At 39.3% G+C, this 22249-nt stretch overlaps 1 protein-coding gene across 11 annotated transcripts in view; it reads left to right on the forward strand.

Annotated features, from left to right (window-relative positions):
* The window catches only part of Adgrl2 (adhesion G protein-coupled receptor L2), a 175144-nt gene that overhangs the window by 114342 nt on the left and 38553 nt on the right, over positions 1 to 22249 (forward strand). For all 11 annotated transcript variants that reach the window (XM_052178963.1, XM_052178962.1, XM_052178966.1 and 8 more), the window contains exons 4-5: positions 9866 to 9975; positions 15908 to 16708. In XM_052178963.1, the coding sequence (XP_052034923.1) occupies positions 9866 to 9975; positions 15908 to 16708 (911 nt within the window). The remainder of the gene's footprint in view (positions 1 to 9865; positions 9976 to 15907; positions 16709 to 22249) is intronic.

Consider the following 22249-nt stretch of genomic DNA (forward strand, 5'->3'; position numbering starts at 1 on the left):
TTTTAAGTTTTGCCCACAACTGAAAAAAAGTTTTTTTGTTTTTTTTTTGGTTTTTTGTTTTTTTAATAATCCAGCCTTCCAAAAGTCTTTGCATTTTATTTCTGAGCATTGAATGTGATTCATATGGGATGCTCATCCTACCTTAGTTGCGATGTTTAATGCAAATGAGATTTGTAGAAGCAGAAACCATTTATATTAGTTATCAATTAGACTGGGAATTTGCCTTATGTTCATTATAATAGTGACTAAATGACAACCTATCCAACATAAAGAGTCAGAAAAACCATCTCGGTGGTATACTTTTCCTGTTTATCAAATTGGATTCCAACCTGGGGAGTCATCCTTAACCTGCCTTTAAACAGCGCCGCATGCACCCCTGACTCTGCCTTGCCCTCTAAAACTCCTTCTCATTCCCGTCCTTCGCTTTATTTCAGACTCTAATCCTCCAAGCGGGTAATTAAGGGACCAGTAGAGCCATTTGTGGCAGAGAAGAGCCATAAGGGTGAAAATATTTCTTCACTGAATGATCTTTCAGAAGTAAATAATTACAGAGGAAAAAGATTTGGGAAGAGCAATCTAAATCCGAGGGTAATTAGACAGAGTGGAGTATGGAAATCGAAGCGCTTGGCATGTACAATTCTCACATCAGAACAAAACTAATTAAATATTTAGAAACCAAAATCCCCTCACAATTTGAAGAAAAATAACCCAGGACAAAAGGGTCTGTAACTTTGCAGATAATTAGCAAGGGGTAGAGGAGAGAAAGACATCACAGAGTCGCTCTGTGGCTGCACAAGGTCACACTCTGTTATGCAGTGTCTTTTATACAGTCTGGTATCAAGGCTGCTGCTCCTTTCATCTAACTAGGGCGTCCCATAGCGATTCCCCATTTCCCTTGTTAAAAATGTGGCAGCTTATGCTAGCTCACACTGTATCAAGTTAACCATACCGCTACTTTTTACAGGTGGTATTTTTTTTAATTATTAAACCATAGAAATTATAGATTTTTGTCCCCACTTAAATGCTCTTATTCTTTTCATTAAATAGTTAGACCTCATGACCCTATGAAGGGAGCAGTCTCAGTGGCGTGCTTTGTAAATAAATACCTCTGATTTTGCTAATAAAAGCAAGTGCATTTGTGTTGAATGTGCGTTTCTGCAAACAAGGAATTTTGTTTTGGATTAATAAGGCTCAGAGTGAGTCAAACCTCATTTGCATTAAACTGACCCCAAGGTCCAGTAAAAAGTGCAAGGAGTTTCAGTGGTTTCTAAAACACAAAAGAAGTTGGCTTTAGCACACAGCACTGCTTCAAGATACTTATTTTAATAATTAATGTGGAATTTCAAGATAATGTTAGCAGTCCGCAAGATACAAGTCATGCCTATGTTTTAGGGTCTATATGTGTTGTGGTTCTATTTTCTGGCATAAACTGTTCATGGATGGTGTTATTGTTCGTGTTATGCTTGTTTTCAACATCTACAACAAATGATAGCAATGAACTGAGTAAGACTTTGCTGCCAGACACTGGTTGATTTATCCAGAGCTATTTGGAAGGGGCCTTTTTTTAACTTTTCTTCTACACAGCATTCTTTAATAGTCACATTATAAATATATTTATATAGATAGGCAGACAGACAGATATAGATTTAGTTTAAAAGATTTAACCGCTATAACCTTGGAAAATCAGGATTATATTGAAATTTTTCATAATATGTAGAAGATGAAGTGGAATCCAATTTGAATTACTTCATTATTCCAAATTATTTGTCTCTGTTTGGCAAGCGTGTGTACTCTAGTTTCTGCTACAGTAGCAACTCTGTTTTTGAAATGCATAAAATAAGACATTATTCTGTAAGTTATGTAAGTAATAGCCTAACATGTCTAAGGAATTAAGTTCTGTGTGGTAGAACTCTTCTAGATGACACAAATTACTAAATAAGTCATGAGAACATAGTTACATGCAAATGGGGCTAGCCTATAAAACACCTCTTTCTTCCCATGTTAATTCCACAGCATTTTAACTTCCCGATGCTGTGTTTACCTAGCAATTAGTTAAGCCCTCATATCATCATTAATAAATACTTAAAGAGAGCAGGATCAGTTTTCATAACACTGTGAAAGTTTAGGTATGGAAAAAGACATTTCACGGTAAGCTTTACTCTAGAAAGGAGAGTTGTTTGATTGGGCACTCGGGTTTCACTCCTCACCTGGGAAAATGGCTGTTACTCCCTTGCTTGCTTGACTTGAGTACTTAGCTCACTACAAGTCTTCACATTGGCTCTCACCTGCTCATGGAGTCAGACAACATGCTGTGCGTGGAATATTTTATTCTCCCTCTGTACTAAGAGGGACAAGTCTAGGGATGATAGAACCAGACTGTTGTAAGTGTCAGTATCTGGGAGCATCATTGCAAACGAAAGGGTACTTCCCCCAACAAATAAGATACCTACATATTGTTTATTGTTTTCTTTCATGATATAAACATTTGTCCAAATTGACAGAATTCTATCATATCAGGTAAACCGATTGAAGGTTTACCTTGGGTGTCCGTTATGCATGTTTTGTTAACCAAGCAGAAAGAGCCAGGTTAGCCTTTTATCATCAATTACGTTCTGCAAAAACCTGAACTGAACTCTCACACGCTTGTCATGTGTGCACCTCCAGTGAGAGTCTTAGAAGGCAGCAAGTTCTCTTTTCCTTTCTCGTCATTTCTGTTTTAGGTTTTTGTTCTTCAACCCCTCCTTTTTGCACCAAGGCCTCTATATTCATTTAGCCTGGGTACTTGAAAAAAATGAAGTATACCAATTGACATTATTTATTTTCTATTGTTATGGGAAACATATAAATTAATGTTATTCCTACTCCATCTGTTAGATTCATGGTAGAAGATCCAGGTGTTGGGTGTTCTGTTCATTTAGAATATACAATTCACCATGGCTGTGGCTTGGCTGCCGTCATGACTCTTCTGTTTATAGCTAGCCCTGTGAACAAGGTAACACTTCTTAGTATCTTAACACCTCGAAAGCCTGCATTTCTTCTAGAATCGAACGTTTGATGACTGCAGGTAGCTGGCAAGGGAGGAGTATGGAAACAACAAGCCTATTATTGCTAGCTTGTTGTAATTGAAGTTTAAAAATAGCAGATGCCAATTAGAGAAGGAAATTGTGGAAACAGTCTTCACTGAACACACACTCTCAGGAAAGAATTGGACTAATTCTGCGGGATCATTTCAGATTTAAAACAAACTCCCGAATTTAGTTTCTGTCTGGATAATACCAAGCTTCTCTGTTGAATGTTGGAGTATTTGTTCAAGTTGGTAGATTTTGCATTTTTAATCTTCCTTAGAACTGTGGTGAATAATGGCCCCTGGCAGGAGATAATGAAATTTTCTTAATTTATATTTTCAAGTAGAAGCTTCAATTGAAAATGGCATCCTATGGCCCGGAGACATAGCTGGGAGTGCAAGTTCCAGGGGAGCTGCAGTAATAATGTGGCGCCATCGGTGATGGGGAACGGTGGGACAGTGAAGAAGTAATTTAAGGAAGAAAAGAAAATGCACCAAAGCTTTATTGTAGCATATCTAATGATCTGGGGAAGATCCCCAATGGTTTTTAGAGCATGACTGGAGAAGCTAATGTTATCTTGCCAAAACAGAAGCCTCTGCTTAATCAGCAGAACAAGACTATTGATTAAAACACCTCTCACAATAGATTACACGTGGAATCTCATCTCCATACTTTGCACTTGGTACAGTGTAATAATAAGCATGAGATAATCAAAAGCAGAGGAGAAGCAATTGGCCGGGCATTGTACAACTCAGGATTAGAGTCGGACGGAAACAGGTCTGCGTGCTTTTAAAGGTATAGGCAGCCATGGATGCACACAGTGCAGGGGTGGCTCTGGAGGAGGGGATTCTGGAGCTGCAGCTCTGGGTCTGGCTTCTAGAATGGTCATTTTTCCTGCGGCTTTCCGGGAGGTCAGGAATGCCTGGTCATCCAGGCATTGCGCAGAGTTCTTCCTTATCCAGTTGAAGCTTACCAACAATCTTCTACAGAAGATTTCTAGATGAAAAGACTGAGCTCAGACTGGTGAGTGCACTGCTCATCACAGACTGAGGACCCGGTTCTTCATCATGCTCAAGCGTGTTATTTAGGCTCTCATTGTCCCACAGTAGCACAGAAAGCGTACATTGCTCTATTCTTTCTCAATGCAATTACGATTGATAGCACATGAACCAGAAAGTAGTTTCTTTCCCCCACATAAAAAGACTGTGTTTCTTCGATGAACATTTGTTAATTGATGTAAGATGTTTTCTGAGGGTCAGAGAAGACCGACCTGCTTTTGAGCTTAGAATTCTCCTGCCTCAACTCTGACAGCTGAGATTTCAGAATTGTGCCAGGGTACACCTGTTATTTTCTGAGTAATTTTTGTATACTACTGTGTAAATGAATATGCTTTCGTGAAATACATTTTCAAGTACACATTTTTCTTGATGCAGTTTATTTAAATTTTGAAGTTCTGTGGATATTTTTAAAAATTAATATCAGCACTGACTACATATAGAGGTCCAGATAAACGCTTTAAAACCCTTTGTAAGCAACCTGTAGGTTGTGATGGCAAAGAAATTGTTGAGTTACTCATTGGGGGATCTTGTCATTTTTTTTCTCTCTCATCTATTGGACATAAGCCAGAGCATTGACACCAAGTTTAAATATTTGCTCCAATTTCTGATGATCATGAAATACATTGATATTCCCGTGAATAGTTAGTGATTTAAATTATCAGTCCTAGTAGGTAGGTTCATTTCTCCGTTGGTTTTAGGGAAGATAGTTGATTAGTATACTGTAAAGGAGAGTGATCTGGACAATAAATGGCGAAACATCCGTAAGCTTACTGGTTTTTAAAATTCAGGCTATAAAGATGAATATCAGCCTTTCTTTCATTTCACTACCTTTGGTTAATACGGACAGCTTATAATAATAGACTCTATGTCTAACACAAGGTGTTTTGCCATATTTAAACCCACTTATAACCTCTAAAGCAGGATTTAGTATTTTCTTGATGTAATTAATGGTTCTAAGAAAAAGGTGTACATTTTTAAATATTAGTGCAGCTCATTATCTGATGACCCTCTTATTTTATTTGCATGCACTGATGTTTAGAAGCATTTATTATAGGATTTAGCTTAATTTCATGTGGAAATCTCAGATTCAATATGACGTTCCCTATATGCGCATACAGAAAGACGTCTTAGTATGGTGGTCAGAAGTTTACAGTCAGAGTTAATATAGGAATGATATATAGACTAGGTTTTTTGTTTAGTTTTGGTGTTGCCATGCTAGTCACCAAGTCCATGACTTCTCAAAGTCTAAGACATAACACAAAGCTCTACCTCTGAGCCTGGTGTACATCAGAGGACTTAATGAAAACCAAAGTCAATATTTTGAATGCTGGGCGGGGCGTTAGCCTGTCTACATTTATTTCCATGTCATTTGCATCTTGTAATACACTCCCAAAGTTTAGTAGACATTATTCCCTCCCAAGTCCAGCCTCAATAATTACATTTATACCTTTTAAAAATTGAGTTGCCATGTTCATTTGATCAAATAAATCAGACTAAATGCAGAGGCATAGCAATAGATACAATGGAACACACACACACACACACACACAGTCTTAAATTACATCTGCCTGTATGAATAACGTTCTTCCTTTTTTCTGTCTATAGAGTAGGTTTATGTGAGTCGTTATGTCTCATTCCTCTTGTCTCACCAATACGTGATTGGAAGGCCTGCTCAAAGTAGGGGCAACAGAAACGCTCTACTCTGTGACCAAGCAAGATGGATTGGCATTGCAAGCTCCAATTACATGCCTAAGTAAATCATACTCACTAGTTCCTGTCCTGTTTTCATAAAATTTTATTGAGGAGAATTTTGGCTACCCGTACCTGTCCTTTTTGTTCCCTGAAATATTTAAATTTTCTGTCAGTAGTGAGATACATCCTCCTGCTGTTTAAAACTGAAGTCTCTTCAGCACTGAGTCCTCTCTGGGGCGGGTTCTGAAGAGTTTCCTTAAGAAGCTCGTGGCTGATTCTGATCCTTTCCTGAGGACCAGGTTCTGATAGCCACTGCTTTGAACTGTCTTTAGTCGTCTATATATTTTCATCAGAACAGATACATCTATAGAACCCTCCCAAGAGCATATGATTGCTGTCAGGTTATAAACATTGTAAATCCACAAGGTGTTACCAAAATCCTTCAGTATTTTAGCTGTTAGTGCAACACTGACCTTACTCATACACACAGCTTTTTATGTGGGGAAGAGGAGTCAGGTTCGATCGCCGCCCTCTGTGGACACAGGCTCCAGAACTGTGCCCTTTTCTTGCCTTATGTTGCCTTTTCATTCTCACGGCAATGGAAATTGAGTGTTGAGCCCTTGGTGGGAATTTACTTTGCTTTTGTGGCTAAGTAATTGCTTTCTCATTCTTGATCTATTCAATTATAGCAATTTCCAGTTTTACAGTCTTTCCCACAACACTCAAGCTAAAAGACTGCCAGAGTTTTCGTCTTATGGAGGACCCATACCGGATGCTTTCTTCATGAGCCCACCTGGTGCTCAAACCTTTCATTTGTCCTATGAATAAAGTTGATATCTCCAACTAAGAGACTGTCTTACCCTTTTACAATGAAGTTTCTCTTCTTATTGTATCCATTGACTTAGTCTAAAACTCTAACTTTTCTCACTATTAATTTATCTCTCTCTGTGTGTGTATATTCATAGGATATGTGTGTGTATGTGTGTTTATGTATATCCATGCCATATATACATGTATGTATGTATGTATGTATGTATATCTCCCATATGTGTGTGTGCATGCATGCATGTATGTGTGTGTGTGTGTGTGTGTGTGTATTTATGTCTTTTGGGGAAAGATGAATATTTAGACATAATTACAAATAAAAACACACATGAAAATTTTATATCTAAAGTGAACATTGGTTATATAATGGCATAAATTTAAAAAAATCTGATCGTAATTCCATGCTTCACACTGCACTGTTGTGTAGCGAATCCTTTGTACAGTATGCTTAGAGGATTAATGTGGTTAGGACGACGGCTTACTTTTGTCCTCAGCGTTAATTGTAAGTTGTAGCTGTGGTCAGATGACTACATAAAGTCACTCAGAAAAACACTAATCTTGACAGCAATGCTTCTATTTTCTAGTGTTAGTCTTTCAGGTAAAGTACCAGGAGACCAAGAGAAAGGGATGGGACGTGTCTCACCTTCACTTGTTGCAAACCTACCATGAGACTGAGAAATATAAGTGAGCTCAGATAATGTAGGAAAATTAGGTTTGTTTACATGATTACTTCTGTATTTCTGGTGTGGAGAAAGTTAGGTATCTTCAGTGTACTCTTTGACATAATACCCTCCCCCTCCATATTCCTTTTTATGGTGTGTGTATGTGTGTGTGTGAGAGAGAGAGAGAGAGAGAGAGAGAGAGAGAGAGAGAGAGAGACAGTCAGATAGACACGTGGTCATGAGCCATCTGAAGCGGATTCTGGAAGCAGATCTCAGAGCTCTGGAATGGCAGGAAGCACTCTCAACCCTCTGTCTCTGCAGCCTCATCGCCATCTTTATTTTTCAGAAAACAATAAAAATCACAAGTCTTTTCAATGTGTGGGATTCCGCTTTGTTTCCAAAGCCTTGTGTTCTCAATGCTTTTTGGCCTCTCTACAAGCTTTCTCTTTTCCTCTTTCTATGAATGGAGCCCTCAGTACGAAGCGGAAGTGGCACTGTATGAGCTCACTCACTCATTAAATTGTTATTTCATGGGTTTTCCTCTTGGAAAATAATAGAGTGTGTTTGAGTGATTATAAAATATATACAGTGGGGGAAAGAGATGTTTAATGTATAGGAGTTTACATTTCATGCTTTCTGAGAAATAAGAGTGTGAAGAAGTGTGAATGCCTATAGGTGTGAAGAAGTGTGAATGCCTATAGGTGTGAAGAAGTGTGAATGCCTATAGGTGTGAAGAAGTGTGAATGCCTATAGGTGTGAAGAAGTGTGAATTCCTATAGGTGTGAAGAAGTGTGAATGCCTATAGGTGTGAAGAAGTGTGAATGCCTATAGGTATGAATAAGGACAAGAGAGGGCACGTACGGCCCTGAGGTATTGATGGGGACCAGGGGAGGGCTGAGGAGTCCTGGACGATCAAGTTAGGTTTAGGAAGCATGGAGATTACTCACTGCTCTTCCAGGGAAGAACAAAATATAAAACATCTGAACTATTTTTCTGTATGAGTTAAACACTAGCTATTGACCCACTGAGAAGTCTTAAATCCATCTACTGTTCATGTTAATTTTTTCAATAAAAAAACCTATTTTTGTGGTTCATGTTAAAAATAATTTAATAATTATAAAGTAATCTAATGATGATGCACCATAGGTAATTTCTTCAAATGAGTGAAATTGAAAAACTAAATAAAAAGATGTGTTATATTGTAATGGATATCCCGCTTAGATCATCCATGTTTTTGGAATTTATGGGGCAGGATAAAATAAAATGCCACAGTGTGGTTCAAACTTAACTATTTTATTGTTTACAATGTATCATTCCTATCTTAGTTACAATTTTACTGCAATATATTTTAAATTACAAAACTTAGCTGTTTATTTCTGATCTCTCGTGCTTCCCATCAGGACGGCCCTCTGGGGTTTTGAGTTGTTGTGGCCCCACTGTGGGTGACTTAACATGTCTCCGAGTCAGTGTCTCTCTCTGTGCGTCCCGTTATCCTGGGGTTCCTTGTGCTGGGGGTGATCTCTCAGACTGCTTTACAGTGCTATTTTATACTTGGGTTATTTTATGCACCATAGACTATTTGGTATTCAAATTGTTGAATAAATTTTATAATAATGCCCCAGTTCTGCTTGCTTTGCTCTCTTAATGTATAGACTATCGAGAAGCGTAATGAAACCCCTGCAAACATTCCATTCCACTGGGCTGTAATCAAATCAAATTAAAAAAGAAATAGTTCTTGCTTTTACAAAGCGTAAGAGAAGAACATCTGGGCCCACTTACGGAACTTAAATGTCGTCCTGCCCGGAATCCCAGCTTCATTCCTGATCCTTGGTGACTCCCCAATGATGACAGCAACCAAGAGAGTCCCTCAGTAGAGTCATCTCGCATAAATGTCTCCTATTCTGGGGATCTCGTTCACAGCATTGTTTGTAATATTGACTCTCAGGGTGTCCGATGGAGAACTGGGTGCACAGTCATATTGCAGACGGTGGCACGGCTTCTGTGAGAAGCAGCAGCAGTGCTTAGACACACACTGTGCTGCTGGGTATTTTTAGTCCCTCTGCCATTTTTGCAGGCCTCCACATGCAAGGTGGAGCAAGAATCTCCTGTTCATGCGTGTAGACAGTACCTGTGTTTAAAAATGTACCACGAATGGCTGTAGGAGCTGGGATCTCAATCTGTGTATGTTTAGGCATGTTGTGACAACCTCCTGCTTGGTTGGTTAGTATACTACCCTGTGTTTGGTTGTACCTTTTTCTGGTTGTAATTTTTAATTCTTAAATATATTATTAAGTGTCCTCTCTGAACCTACTGGATATTACAAAAATTCCAATTAAAATCTAATAGTATATTGTATTTGAGACTATCAAATGTTTTCTTTCCACTCCCAGTTATAATTTAGTGTCCCTCGTTACAGAAATTAAAATACAAAGAAAATACAAGGATATTACAAGTGTCATCTAATATCACCTCCATATTTTGGTTCATGATTCAGCTCTATATTATATTTCCTAAGTATTAAAGTGCACATTGTCTCACGGGCTTGAATGATTCTGTTTTCCAGGTGCAACAACCGAACACAATGTGTAGTAGTTACTGGGTCAGATGTATTTCCTGATCCGTGTCCCGGAACTTACAAATACCTTGAAGTTCAATATGAATGTGTCCCTTACAGTAAGTATGAAGTTTGCATTTTCTCCTTTCTCCAGCATTCCTTGTTGGAACGGAAAGACTACCCCTGTGAAAGAAACGTATGTTTATGGCCTACAGAACCATTATGCATGCAAAGCACTCTCAGCCTTGGGACTCCAATGTGGAAGAAAGCCATCTTGTGATGCTGGCCAAGTGTCTGTCTGTGTTCTTAAGTGTTTGGCTTTTAAGGCTAGTGTTTTTCCAGAAAACAAACTTGAATTAGCTATTCAGTAGGGCAGATAGAAATCTGTACTTCTGCCCAATACCAGTTGCTGACAAATTGGTTTGGCTCACTGTTTTCTGAAGAAAGGATTGACTTCAGGTTTAATCCTGAGGGATTTGAATAGCTACCTGGTGTCGTGGAAACAGGAATGCTTGCTAAGAGCTACCAGAGCAGAGACTGAGGCAAACGTTGTCCCGGACGGAAGCCGTTACCCGATTCAGTGAGGAAGTCTCAGTGCCTCAAACAAAGCCAAGAGCATGGGCAAATCAGACAAGAGTCTTTACCTTTTTCTATTTTTAACCTGTTAATATCATGTTTAAGATTTAAAATTCAATTGGAAATTTATAAGTAGGACCAGTACTTGGGATAAAGGAGAAAATACCTTAGTAGTCTAGACAACATAAAAGTTTGAATATCTTACCTAATTCTCACAAGCTAGTTTAGAAATCCCTTTATCCTTTGCCTTTTCAAGTTGAATGAAAATTTAGTGTCATGTTAGTGCAGAGGTGTGTACTGATTGGTAACTCTTTTCTAAACATTTCGCCTTGAAAGAAAGGGAGGCAGACAGTCAGACAGACAGACAGGCAGGCAGACACTTGGAGCTAGGTGCTATGGTGTTATGTGTGTCTGTAGTCCCATCTCCTGAGATGCAGAGGCACCAGGATGACAGAGACCATTCTGGGCAATATAGAGAGAGGCCCTTCTCAACATAGAAACAGCAAAAGTCCAAAGTGCTAAAACCAGACAGGTGATAGCATTCTCAAGCATATACTGTGAAGATCCACTGCCCTCTCTGCCAAAGTTTTGATAAATTGATTGATTGTGTGTGTGTGTGTGTGTGTGGTGTCAGTTAAAGGCCAAACACAGGTTATCTTTCTCTTCTCGTCCCTGCTCTGTGTTCCTGTGTTACATGAAACGGATGCACTTTGTATTTTCAATACCTTCTGTACCGTTTGTAGGATCGGAAGCCCCCGAGATGCTCCTGTGTAGTGCGGTGGCTTTACTTAACCACTCTCCTGTGCCACTAGATGAACACTGTATTCTTTTGAGCTAACCAAGATTTTTGTTCCATGAAGTCCCTCTTCCTCGAATTCAGCCTGTTTTCTGTCCTCAAATTAGACAGGAATACAACACCCATTTCCACACAGTGGAACCAGTCAGAGCTGCCAAGAGTTGTGTCTTTCCGCGACCTGGTTCCTGTAACCTAGTCTGAGGCACCAAGATCAGTGTTAAGCGAATGTTACTTTCAGACTCTTAAGTAATTTCTTGCGCTGTCTAAGAAAGGAAAATGGGGATATCTTCTGGAACATCTAACTTTGAAAATTTTACTTTTCCAGTTCTCCAGAAGTATTGGTACATTGTGCACCAAACTTGCAAATAACTCTATTCAGAGAAGTATCGGCTCTTTTTTTTTTTTTTTAATTTTGTTTTTGTCCTTCAAAATAAAAAGTCAACCCAGGAATTAATTTGCTATTGCCTTTCTAGATGTTTGCAAGAGGCAGATATAAGTGTATGACTTTTTTTTTCTGTTTGAAGACTAGAAGTGGTCCTATATACCGCACAGTAGTGACACACTATAAACTGTCTGATTGTGGCTTATCCTAAAATTGAATGCAGGCTTCTTAGATTCCTCCTAGTCTTCATAGACCCTCATTGCTCCCTGTTCTCCCATTGTCTCCTTCCTTCTGCTCCTGTCTGTGATATCTTCTCCTCACGTTGGCTTTTGTTTTAAGGGCCCAGCCTTGATGCCCCCCCCCCCCTTTTTAACAGTGCGTTTCCTTTTCTGTAGCCTTTGCCCAGCCCTTTCTCACATTGCCTAGTTAAAACAACGTCACCATCACATCAACCTTATCATGTTCGCCTTGCCGCATGGCTTCATGCCAATCTCTATCCATAACTAATCCTGCAGGAACCTCATATATTCCAAACTACTCCATCCTGTTCTAAACAATTTCAGTGGCTTTCCATGACTTCAGAGAACACAGCAATAAATGTACTCAGCAGAGAACATTAGAAACGCCACTCTTCAGTTTGCCAACAAGCAGGTGCTTTCTATGTGCCCTTTTACATTCGTCTAGGTAACATTATAGCAAAATCACACAGGACTTCGGTACCGCAGCAAGTTAGTGTACATTCAAAAGTCATAGGGACCTTCCAGGAAAAAATGAGATTGGCCAGACTGGAGTTCCACATGCTATAAGCTGGCCTTGATTGCTTTTCAATCTTGTGCCTACTTATTTTAAACTGTCACAGTATGTAAGAACTTTATCCAGGTGTTACCTACAAGTTCATTTGATAAGAAAATTGCATTTTTGTTGATGAATTAAATTATTCATTGAAGAAACGTGAGATTATTTCACAGGAAATAGTGTGCCACTTCAAATGCAGAGTATGTAGGCTATAGTTGATGTGGGTCAGTTTCTGTCCTGTGTATGCACGGAGTCCTCTGCTGAGGTCAGTGTTTGTCTACTTGTCTGTTTGGTCCACAGAGGATTAAATATATCCCTATAAATTCACATAACCTTCTATGGCAAGTTGCATATATTTGGCATGTGATTGTGCCTGCAGATTATTGTTAATTTTATTGTATTTTTATAGTCATATGGTACATAGAGTTTTGGCTAATCTGACAGATTTCTACACTTTTTGATTTCATAAAATTCTTTATATGGAGAATTTTCCCTTTGAAATTCCATCCACCCATCAAAGTTTTTTTTTTTTTTTTTAATTTTTACTTTTGGGTGTAATTTCTCAGTTCTCCTTTAGATTTGAAGTTGTATAAGTTGATTCCCATCCTCTTTCCCTTTTCACGGTAAGATTCGAATCATCAAGAGGTGGAAGTGTTTCTGTTTTAGGTTTTGCTCAGTGACTACCACTCTGTCATTTTACTGCATCTGTTAAAAATAATGCAGTAATCATTAGTGAATGGACAATACTGTGGACTTTTTTTTCTTTGTTTTTTTTTTTTAATTGAACCCAAAATTCTCTTGTCTGTAAGTAAGCATCTTTAGAAGCATTATTCACACCCTTTGTATGTAATTACTTTATGTGAGTAAAGTTGTTGTTTCTGTAAGGAACAATACAGCTGTCTGTAAATGTGGTCTGAGTGAGCAGCCTGGCACTAATGACCTCTCTGGTCCCCTCTTCCTCCAAGCCCATCTCTGTCACTGATTCTGAGCAGGTACAATGTACTCCTCATGCAGGAGTGGTGCTAGGACCCAGTTCTCCATAAACAAGTGTTCCTTCCAAAACACTCCCGAACCACATGTGTTTCCCTCCTATAGTCAGAATCGCACAGATCAGAGCAAGTGCGTTTTTCTGAAAGTGCTTAAATAGACCTTAGGTTGTGCCTTAATTTAGAAATTGTATGCTGTTGCCATGGCAAAAAGAAATTTTTTTAAAAAAATATTTGTGTGATGTTTCTCTCAAAGGCGTTCCGGAGGATCCCTGTTTTATCTCTTGATGAATACTTATAATTCTAAAAAAAAGATGTAATCAAGCTGAGATTGTAATACTGTGTGCGAGTGCACTCTGGGTAGTCAGTAGTCACACACTGACGCCCTGTGAGAGGGAAGGGAAGGAAACTCCGTGGAGTCATTTCGTAGCACGCAGCCCATGTTCAGTCACAGTTACATTGTGTGGCCCTCGATGTTGTAGACCCCGTCAATGAGAATTTTATTGACATTTTCCCTAGTGCATAATTCACCTTGGTAACCACATAGGGCTTCTCCCTGCCTTGACTCTGTGCCGCCCTGGCCAGGTCTGTCCCGCGAAAGCCTTTCCCTTTCTTGGGGTCTGTGGAGCGAGGTACTTGCTATGAATGCTGGGTATGATGGTTGTTGCATGCTAGCTTGCTTTCTATGTTACTAAATGATGGTAGACAAATGTCATAACAAGCTAACCATAATTCTTTCTTCCTTTTTCTCCCTGCAACCTGCGCTTGCTTTTCCCTTGTATGTATTTTGCTTACTTTTTTTAATAGACTTGATAATATATAGTATATGTGATGTAGAAAATTAATTAGAATTTGTACTTTGAACTACATGTAATCTTAAGTAAATTTGCTAGTATTTAGTGGGTGTTATTTACCCTTTCAAAATCTCTATCGGGCGAGGGGAGATTTATATACTCCTTGAGAAGGGAGCATATTTGTTAAATGGTTTAAGATGCTTTTCTAGAAATAGAAAATAAAAGAATTGAAATGTACTGAGATGCATGGCTGTGTATTTTTTTCTCATTTAAGTATCTCTGGGGAAATGGAGCCATCTTAATATTTATTAAATTTGACTTAAACTTTAAAGTCCAGTTGTGAACCTTATAGACATGTTTTCCTTCCATGCTTATATAATTAGAATCAGTTTGATAATTAAGCTCATACAGACCAAATGGAGATGACACACGTGTGCATGCTTTTATGTCTTAAGTGTACACATATAAAGGAGAATATATACTGGTCAGAATGCAGGGTGACGTTGGCAAGGCAAGGGTATGTTTAGCTTGCGTTAGTGAAGTTTCAGTATTTATTTATTCAGGCTAAGTGACGCAGCATGCCAACCTATTTGCATCGCCTCCTTAATCTACTAAAATGATTGATCCGTGTTCTTTTATGTAACTTTAGAATCTCTCTCCTGCTAGGTTCTCCTGTGTTTCTCTTTATCCAAAGTAGTACAACACCCCCTATTCTTCCTATATTTAGCATCTATTACGAATTCAATCTTAGACTAATAGTCAATTTATTTTTAATCTTTTTTTCTTTTTTCCCTTGTACTTTTTTTTTTATTTTTTTCTTCCGATGCTTAAAATAGAAGTGGAGCAAAAAGGTAAATAATGTCTACAGTCTCAACCCCAGCTCCCTGTTATGTGCCTTATGGATGTGACCCCCCCTCCCTCCCTTTCCCTGCAACACTCCTGTATTACAATGATCAGCAGGACCTCATAATGCACCTCATAAAGGCATCAGCTGTTCACAATGAAATTGTATGACCACTAAATCTGGCGTTGGGGTAAATTCTGAAGTCGGCGAAGGGGAGCTGCCCTCTCTGTTTCTTTTCTGCCCTCTGTCTCTTTCTCTGACACCCTTGGATATTTTCTTGTTACTGAAGTGTCCTCTTGCCTGGCTTCCAGATACCTCTCCGTAGCATGCCATGGTTACAGGGTCTCCTGGTCATCTCATCACGCTTCCCCTGTGTTGATCTCTCTCTGCTCCCGGTTGCATTCTCCTCAAATTGATATCCTCCAACCTGAAGCACCTGTAACTTCTCTAGAACGGTCAAAATAAGCCTTCGCATTGAGCTTTGTGCCTGATCAGCTCTGTTCCGTGGGAGGGGTAAAGGTGGATGAGGGTCAGAAGTCCTAATGTTTGGATTAAAACTAAATACTCACCCACTCATAAGCACAGACGCTACGTCCATCCCCAAATTGTTAGATAAAAACGTGATTCAGAAATCTAAATTTTTACCTTAGCTGTGAGCAATCCTAAACAAAGGGTAATATTTGTGAAAATAAAGGCCGGCCATTTTGTTTGCTGGTATCTTGATTAGAAATCTTTGGAAAGCAAGGCTAATGTGTATAGAGTATAAATATTTAAACATGTGTTCCTCTTTTGATTTGAGATCAATTAAATGTGTGATGACCCGTGTCATTTTCTTTTAACTGTATTCACTTCTTATCTTTTTTCCCCTGTGATGTTAGTCTTTGTGTGTCCTGGAACCTTGAAAGCAATTGTGGACTCACCATGTATATATGAAGCTGAGCAAAAGGCCGGTGCTTGGTGCAAGGACCCCCTTCAGGCGGCAGACAAAATTTATTTTATGCCCTGGACTCCCTACCGCACCGATACTTTAATAGAATATGCTTCTTTAGAAGATTTTCAAAACAGCCGCCAGACAACAACATACAAACTTCCGAACCGAGTAGATGGTACTGGATTTGTGGTGTATGACGGAGCTGTCTTCTTTAACAAGGAAAGAACGAGAAACATTGTTAAGTTTGACTTGAGGACTAGAATTAAGAGTGGCGAGGCCATAATCAACTATGCCAACTACCATGACACTTCACCCTACAGATGGGGAGGGAAGACAGATATTGACCTCGCCGTGGATGAAAACGGCTTGTGGGTCATTTATGCCACGGAGCAGAACAATGGGATGATCGTGATTAGCCAACTCAACCCTTACACTCTTCGATTCGAAGCTACCTGGGAGACCGCATATGACAAGCGTGCCGCGTCCAATGCTTTCATGATATGTGGGGTTCTCTATGTAGTTAGGTCAGTGTACCAAGACAATGAAAGCGAAGCCGGCAAGAACACCATTGATTACATTTACAACACTCGATTAAGCCGGGGAGAGTATGTGGATGTTCCTTTCCCCAACCAGTACCAGTATATTGCTGCAGTGGATTACAATCCAAGAGATAACCAACTCTACGTATGGAACAATAACTTCATTTTACGGTATTCTCTAGAGTTTGGTCCGCCTGACCCTGCCCAAGGTAAGAGTGTTTGCTGTTAGTTCTCTATGAATTGAACTGGTTACTTTCAAAGAATTTTTAGATTTCTCTCCCAATAGTGTCTTCCTCTCATGATTAAATCACAAAAGATGGCCTGATATATTGCAGCCCCATTTGGTACAGCTTCTTTTACTCCATATTTTCATTTACAGGTTGGCTCCAAGAAATGATAGCATTTCTGAGTTTAGGTTCACTTCAATTCATTCACACCTACAGTTCTGTTAATGCCTTTCTTCCTTACCTCTATTCTGAGTTGATTCCAGTGTGTACTCAGACCTTTTAACAGCTTGGCACCAGCAGGGCAAAGGAAATACGTAAAGACACATCCCAAGGCAATGGATAGGTTTGACACACATGGCCAGGGCTGTGTGTACTGTGTATGTGTGTTTTCACAGGGTGGGAGAGAACATCTTCAAACTTCTTCCTCTTCCATTGAGTAAAATTACACAATGCAATCACATAAAATTGTGTAAAATTTCCGGATAAATGAGCGGCTATTGTAAATCAGCATTTCCATAACTCTTACTGGAACACACAGACGCCAGGACTACGTGATTCCAAATGATCTGTACCAACTCTAAAGAACTGTTAAGTTTTTAGAGTTATGTTCTGATTTACCAAGTGATTCCAGTTCTATGAGAACTGGTTTTCATAGGTTCTGGCTGTAATTACATCAATATTTTAACAATGATTACCGCATATTCAGGATTAAAGCTTAAGTTGTTAATGCATTATATAGCATGTGTACTAATGGTGTCATACAAATGGGTTTAAGATATAAATTAATATTTCAGTTCAATGGATAATTTGGAGTTTTCAAGATTGGAAGTGACTCAAAAAATTGAAAACTAAAATATTTGTCAAATTATGAAATTAATCTTTTCACCAAGGTGAATTTTCACCTTTTTGTTACAATGCTAAGATACACTCACCGCTGATAACATACAAACACTTCTTTTTAGATGTTATTAATAAGCTCTAAATACTGTCGTATGGCCACAGCCTTAAAAGGGAAATTCAGAGCTTTTTAATAACTGAACTTCAACTTTGAATCTTCATAGAGTAACCAAAATATGTGTTGAGTTTCACTGGGAAAGAAAGATCATCAGCGGCATGCTGATGGAGTGCACCTGGAGATTTTTGTTTCAAAAATGCAGCTGGTAAATCTGTTGTTAGATTTTCAACAGGAAACTTTTGTTCACCAGCTTAAATTTTTACTGAGCTTCTTAAAAATAATTTGTTTCAAAGTATATGACGTCTGTTTTCTCCAGAGGCTAGTACTTTGGGATGGTTCGTGCATCCTAATTTTTCTAAAAGCTACTCAGGTGCTTCTGTTTTATCCTGCCAACCTCTGACCAGCTTCGGCATCAGCTAAAATTGTATCGATCCCTGGTTCACCTTTTCTTGCAGCCTAGTCCACCCTGACACCCTGATATATTTGTTCTGGGTGGCCGGAAATCCCGCCCCCTTGTAGGGGAGGACAGGAAGTGAAAGGAAGGGAGGGGGAAAGGAAGGAAGTTGTTAAGCCAGCCTTAAGAGCTACGAATTCCTAATCAGGCAATAAATGAAAGGTCATGAACAGTGTATAGATTTTAATCATTGAGTATAGATCCCATTCGCCACAGCATGATGACACGCCTACTTGTTTCATTAAATATAAGGGCAAGTAGCAGTGGCTTTTTCACATGTGATCCATGCGCTAATATGTTTTGTGGTGCAATTCCAGTCAAGAAGGCTTTGCTAATGGAGGTGCTTTTCTGAAGGAATACATGCTAGTGTTTAAAATGAGTCAAGCATCGCACGAGCGAGCGAGCGTTCCCATGACAGTGGCTTCGCCTTCCGAATACTTAGCATTCTTCCTTATTCCCAGAACATAAAAATTCATATTGACCCCTTATTAAACCCTAAGCAATAAAACATTTTACCTGACCTAAATTTGTCTTGCTGCCGCTTGACCCATATTCTTATTTGCTCTCCTTATAATGCATCTGCTCACGCTTCTAGAGACTCGTCTCTCTCTTCTGAGGTCTGTGCTCTACAACCCTGGAGGTGAGCTCTCCCAGAACTATCCTGGCCAGTAGATTAAGGTCAAACTAATAAGGCACATTTCGCTTTCCAGAAGTAAGATTCAAGAAGTGGATAAGGCCAGGGATGGAACAACCAGAGGAATTAGGTCTTTGTTTTCCAAAAGCCAACTGTTGGCTTCTGTGGCTCAAAGTTAATTCTTAATGGATGGGGTTCTCATGAAGCAGATGCTCCAGGATTTAAGACAAGCCTAGCCTATATAACTAACAAAGCAGAACAATAAAAACATAAAGGCTGTGGGGTTTACTTGGCCAGTGGTCGGAAGGGTGCTGAGAACACATCATTCTTTTCCTGTGTTCTTGGATCTTGCTGGCCCATCCTTTCCAACACTTGTGTCAGTGATGGATAAAGCCACCCAGCTTCTGATGCCACAAGCGTGGCAGTTCTGTCTCTGATATTTTTATATACCTATTTGAATACTTGGGTTTTCTCCTCCACTGAGAGTTGTTGTTGTTGTTGTCTTAAACTACATCTAATTTGGTCTGTCTAGAAGAGGTCTCAGGAAAAAAAAAACAAAACCTTTTGAGCCGATTTTAACTCTTTAGTCTTATCCATATACTTGATATTTCTTACTCTTCTTATAGATCTAGTATCCCAAATACTAACAACAAAATAGTTCTGTCCTTATTCAGTTTGGGGTAGTTCCTGAATATTTGTCTTGACTATGAGAAAGTCTGATAATTCTGTAACAGAAGGCCATACGTAAGCAAAGGAGCCATTTTGTTATGTGTATAAAATATTCAACACATGACATTTTCTACATATCTTTCCACTGATAGTAAACCCTCTTCATACAGCTGCATGAGGGTCAATTGGATGGGTGTGCCGTTTTTCTCACCAGCTTGGATAGTATCTAGCTGGAGGTCATTCATTCGACAGTGAGTCAGACTTTGGTCAGAGTATCACTGCCCTTACACACTTGGGTGGAGTTCAGAGGAAAAGCCTGCAAGCCACACCACATCCCTGGGTACCAGTCAATGTGTTTGTTAGCGCTGACTCTTTGGTATCACCTAAAACGACACATGTTAATCAGAGTGCTAAGTCAGCCCAACTGAACGTTTGCTAGGACGCCCTGGTAAACAGAACCTTGTAACAAGGGTTGGTGTCCATATTACAGTTCTCTTTTGTGTTGGTCTTCAGAGAGTATTCTCAAAGTCTGGACCTTTGGCCATATTCATGATGAAACTTGGTTTTTCCATATTCCAGAATAAGGGCACATTGGGTAGTAGGACTGTCCTTTTCTCAGCCTTCGAAGAACCTCTTACCTAGAAAGGTAAGATCAACCATTTTATATAAGTTGGGTGACCTTAAACTAGTCACCTGACTTCTCCCTGGCCCGGTTTCCATGTGTATAAAAAGACAATCCATGCTTGCCTCATGGAGCTGTGGTTTGATCTATTGAGCCCTACTGCGGGGTTGTCATGACCTCTGCCTATGCATGCTGAAGAAATACCACCGGCTTTTATCATTACCAGATGGCCTGCCTTCATTTGTCTCTACTGGAAGAAACAGTTAATGATTCTTAGAAACACCTCTTAAATATAAAAACTTATACGTTGAAGTCTCACCAAATTTCAGTCTTCCAACCTCCTGCTAATTCTGGACACTCCCTACGATTTGATATGCGGAGGAAGAGTATACGAATGCACGACTGCAGCATGCCCTTTGAGATTTTTGTGATCCCGGTGGAGATCTAGTTATTTGCATCGCCTGGGTCTTTACTGATGCTAGGTTAGCAGTGAGTACTTGTGGTATTAATACGTATCTGAGTGGTCCCCTGTGAACTGCTTAGTATTGTGTCGGGATGCGTAAGGTGGGGTAAGGTAACTCTGAGGCGCTTTGGCCTGCCCTTTTCTGCGCTCTCTGATTCCTTGCTCCCTCCTCTCGACTTGATTGCACCGCAGTCATCTGACACTTCTGCTAAAGATTGTGGTGCTTTGACAAATGTTAATTGAGAAAGCACTGAAAGCCTCCCTGTGTTGTAACAGAAGGACAATTACACAGGTTTAACCGGATGTCGGGAGGGTACTTTCACAGACAGAGATAGAAGACCAGTTTGAATGGTTTCCACAGCAGCTGGCTAGGCATGTTGTTTGACTGATGTACACAGACGCCTCTCATATGACCAATCATTTTGGCTCAGAAATAAAACACATGCTTAAAAGTTTCCCAGTGATATGGGAGGGGAGGAAAACCTTAATTGTAATATATTTAATGAGAACTAGAAGTTTGCTACACCTAAAACCTCAGACACACACACACACACACACACACATTTTATTTTCATCTTAGCATGCGCTCAACTGGTGAGAATTAATAACATAAGTGTTTTTAAGACAGAGCCTCAAGTATCAAACATAAGAGTGATTTTGAATGTACTTTTCAATGCCCAGTATTGTAGCTTGTCTCTTGTGTATAGGTAAATCCAAACTTTATTGAATTCATGTATGTTCTTTGTACATAGTGATGGGTTACAGTAAGATATACTCATACATATACAGTAAGATATACTTGAGTATATCAGTGATAAAATTTTTATGATCTAAGAATTACCTATGGATCTTAAATTTAAGGTAACCTACACATAAGATTTTAAGAATAAATTTATAACATCTCTAAACATAGATAAAAGTTTTGGATATTTTCTGACAGATTTTACAACACATTTTCTTTAATGCATAGTTGTTAAAGGAGAAAACAATTGAGCACTCTTGTTTTAGAATTTAGTTGACTTGACCGCTTAAAAGCAATTTTAGAAGACAAACCCTTTCCTTACAGCAATTCCTTTTTGTTTATTTTGAAATGTATGACTGTTATCTTTTGCGTTATCCGCTATGGGCTGGTGAGGTGCTGAAAGGTGGATTTTTGACTAGTGGTCTGTTCTAAGCCCTGTCTGCGTAAGAGACTATGTGGGGAGCTCTACCCTTTCAACCCCACCTTTGCAAAGTAAAGATGCCAGCCCTGAGCAGAATAAGCGTGCCAAACTTATCTTCTGTTTGGATGTAATCAGGCATGCTCAAAATCCCTCAGGCAAGAATGGCTGCTGGCTGCAAAGATGTCAGTGTTTGTTTTCCTCCAGGGTGCAGAGTGGGTGATTTCGAATCCTTTTATCATCCTAGTTATTTGTAATTGTCAGATGGTTTTTTTTTTTTTTTACCCCCTTGATCTTTTCGTTTTGTTTATAAAATATATTTGTACAATACAGTTTTCCTGCATTTACTCAGTTTCTTTAGAGCAGAGGTTCTCAACCTGTGAGTTGTGTGTGACACCTTGAGGGTTGAGTGACTCTTTAGCAGGGACCGCAGAGCAGCAGATACCCTACACATCAGATACTTACATTGCAATTCGTAACCACAGCAGAATTATAGTTATGAAGTAACAATGAAATAGTTTTATGATTGGGGTTGTGCACAACAAGTGGAACTCTATTAAGGGCCA

This window comes from Apodemus sylvaticus, chromosome 4, assembly GCF_947179515.1.
Source record: "Apodemus sylvaticus chromosome 4, mApoSyl1.1, whole genome shotgun sequence".
NCBI lineage: Eukaryota > Metazoa > Chordata > Mammalia > Rodentia > Muridae > Apodemus > Apodemus sylvaticus.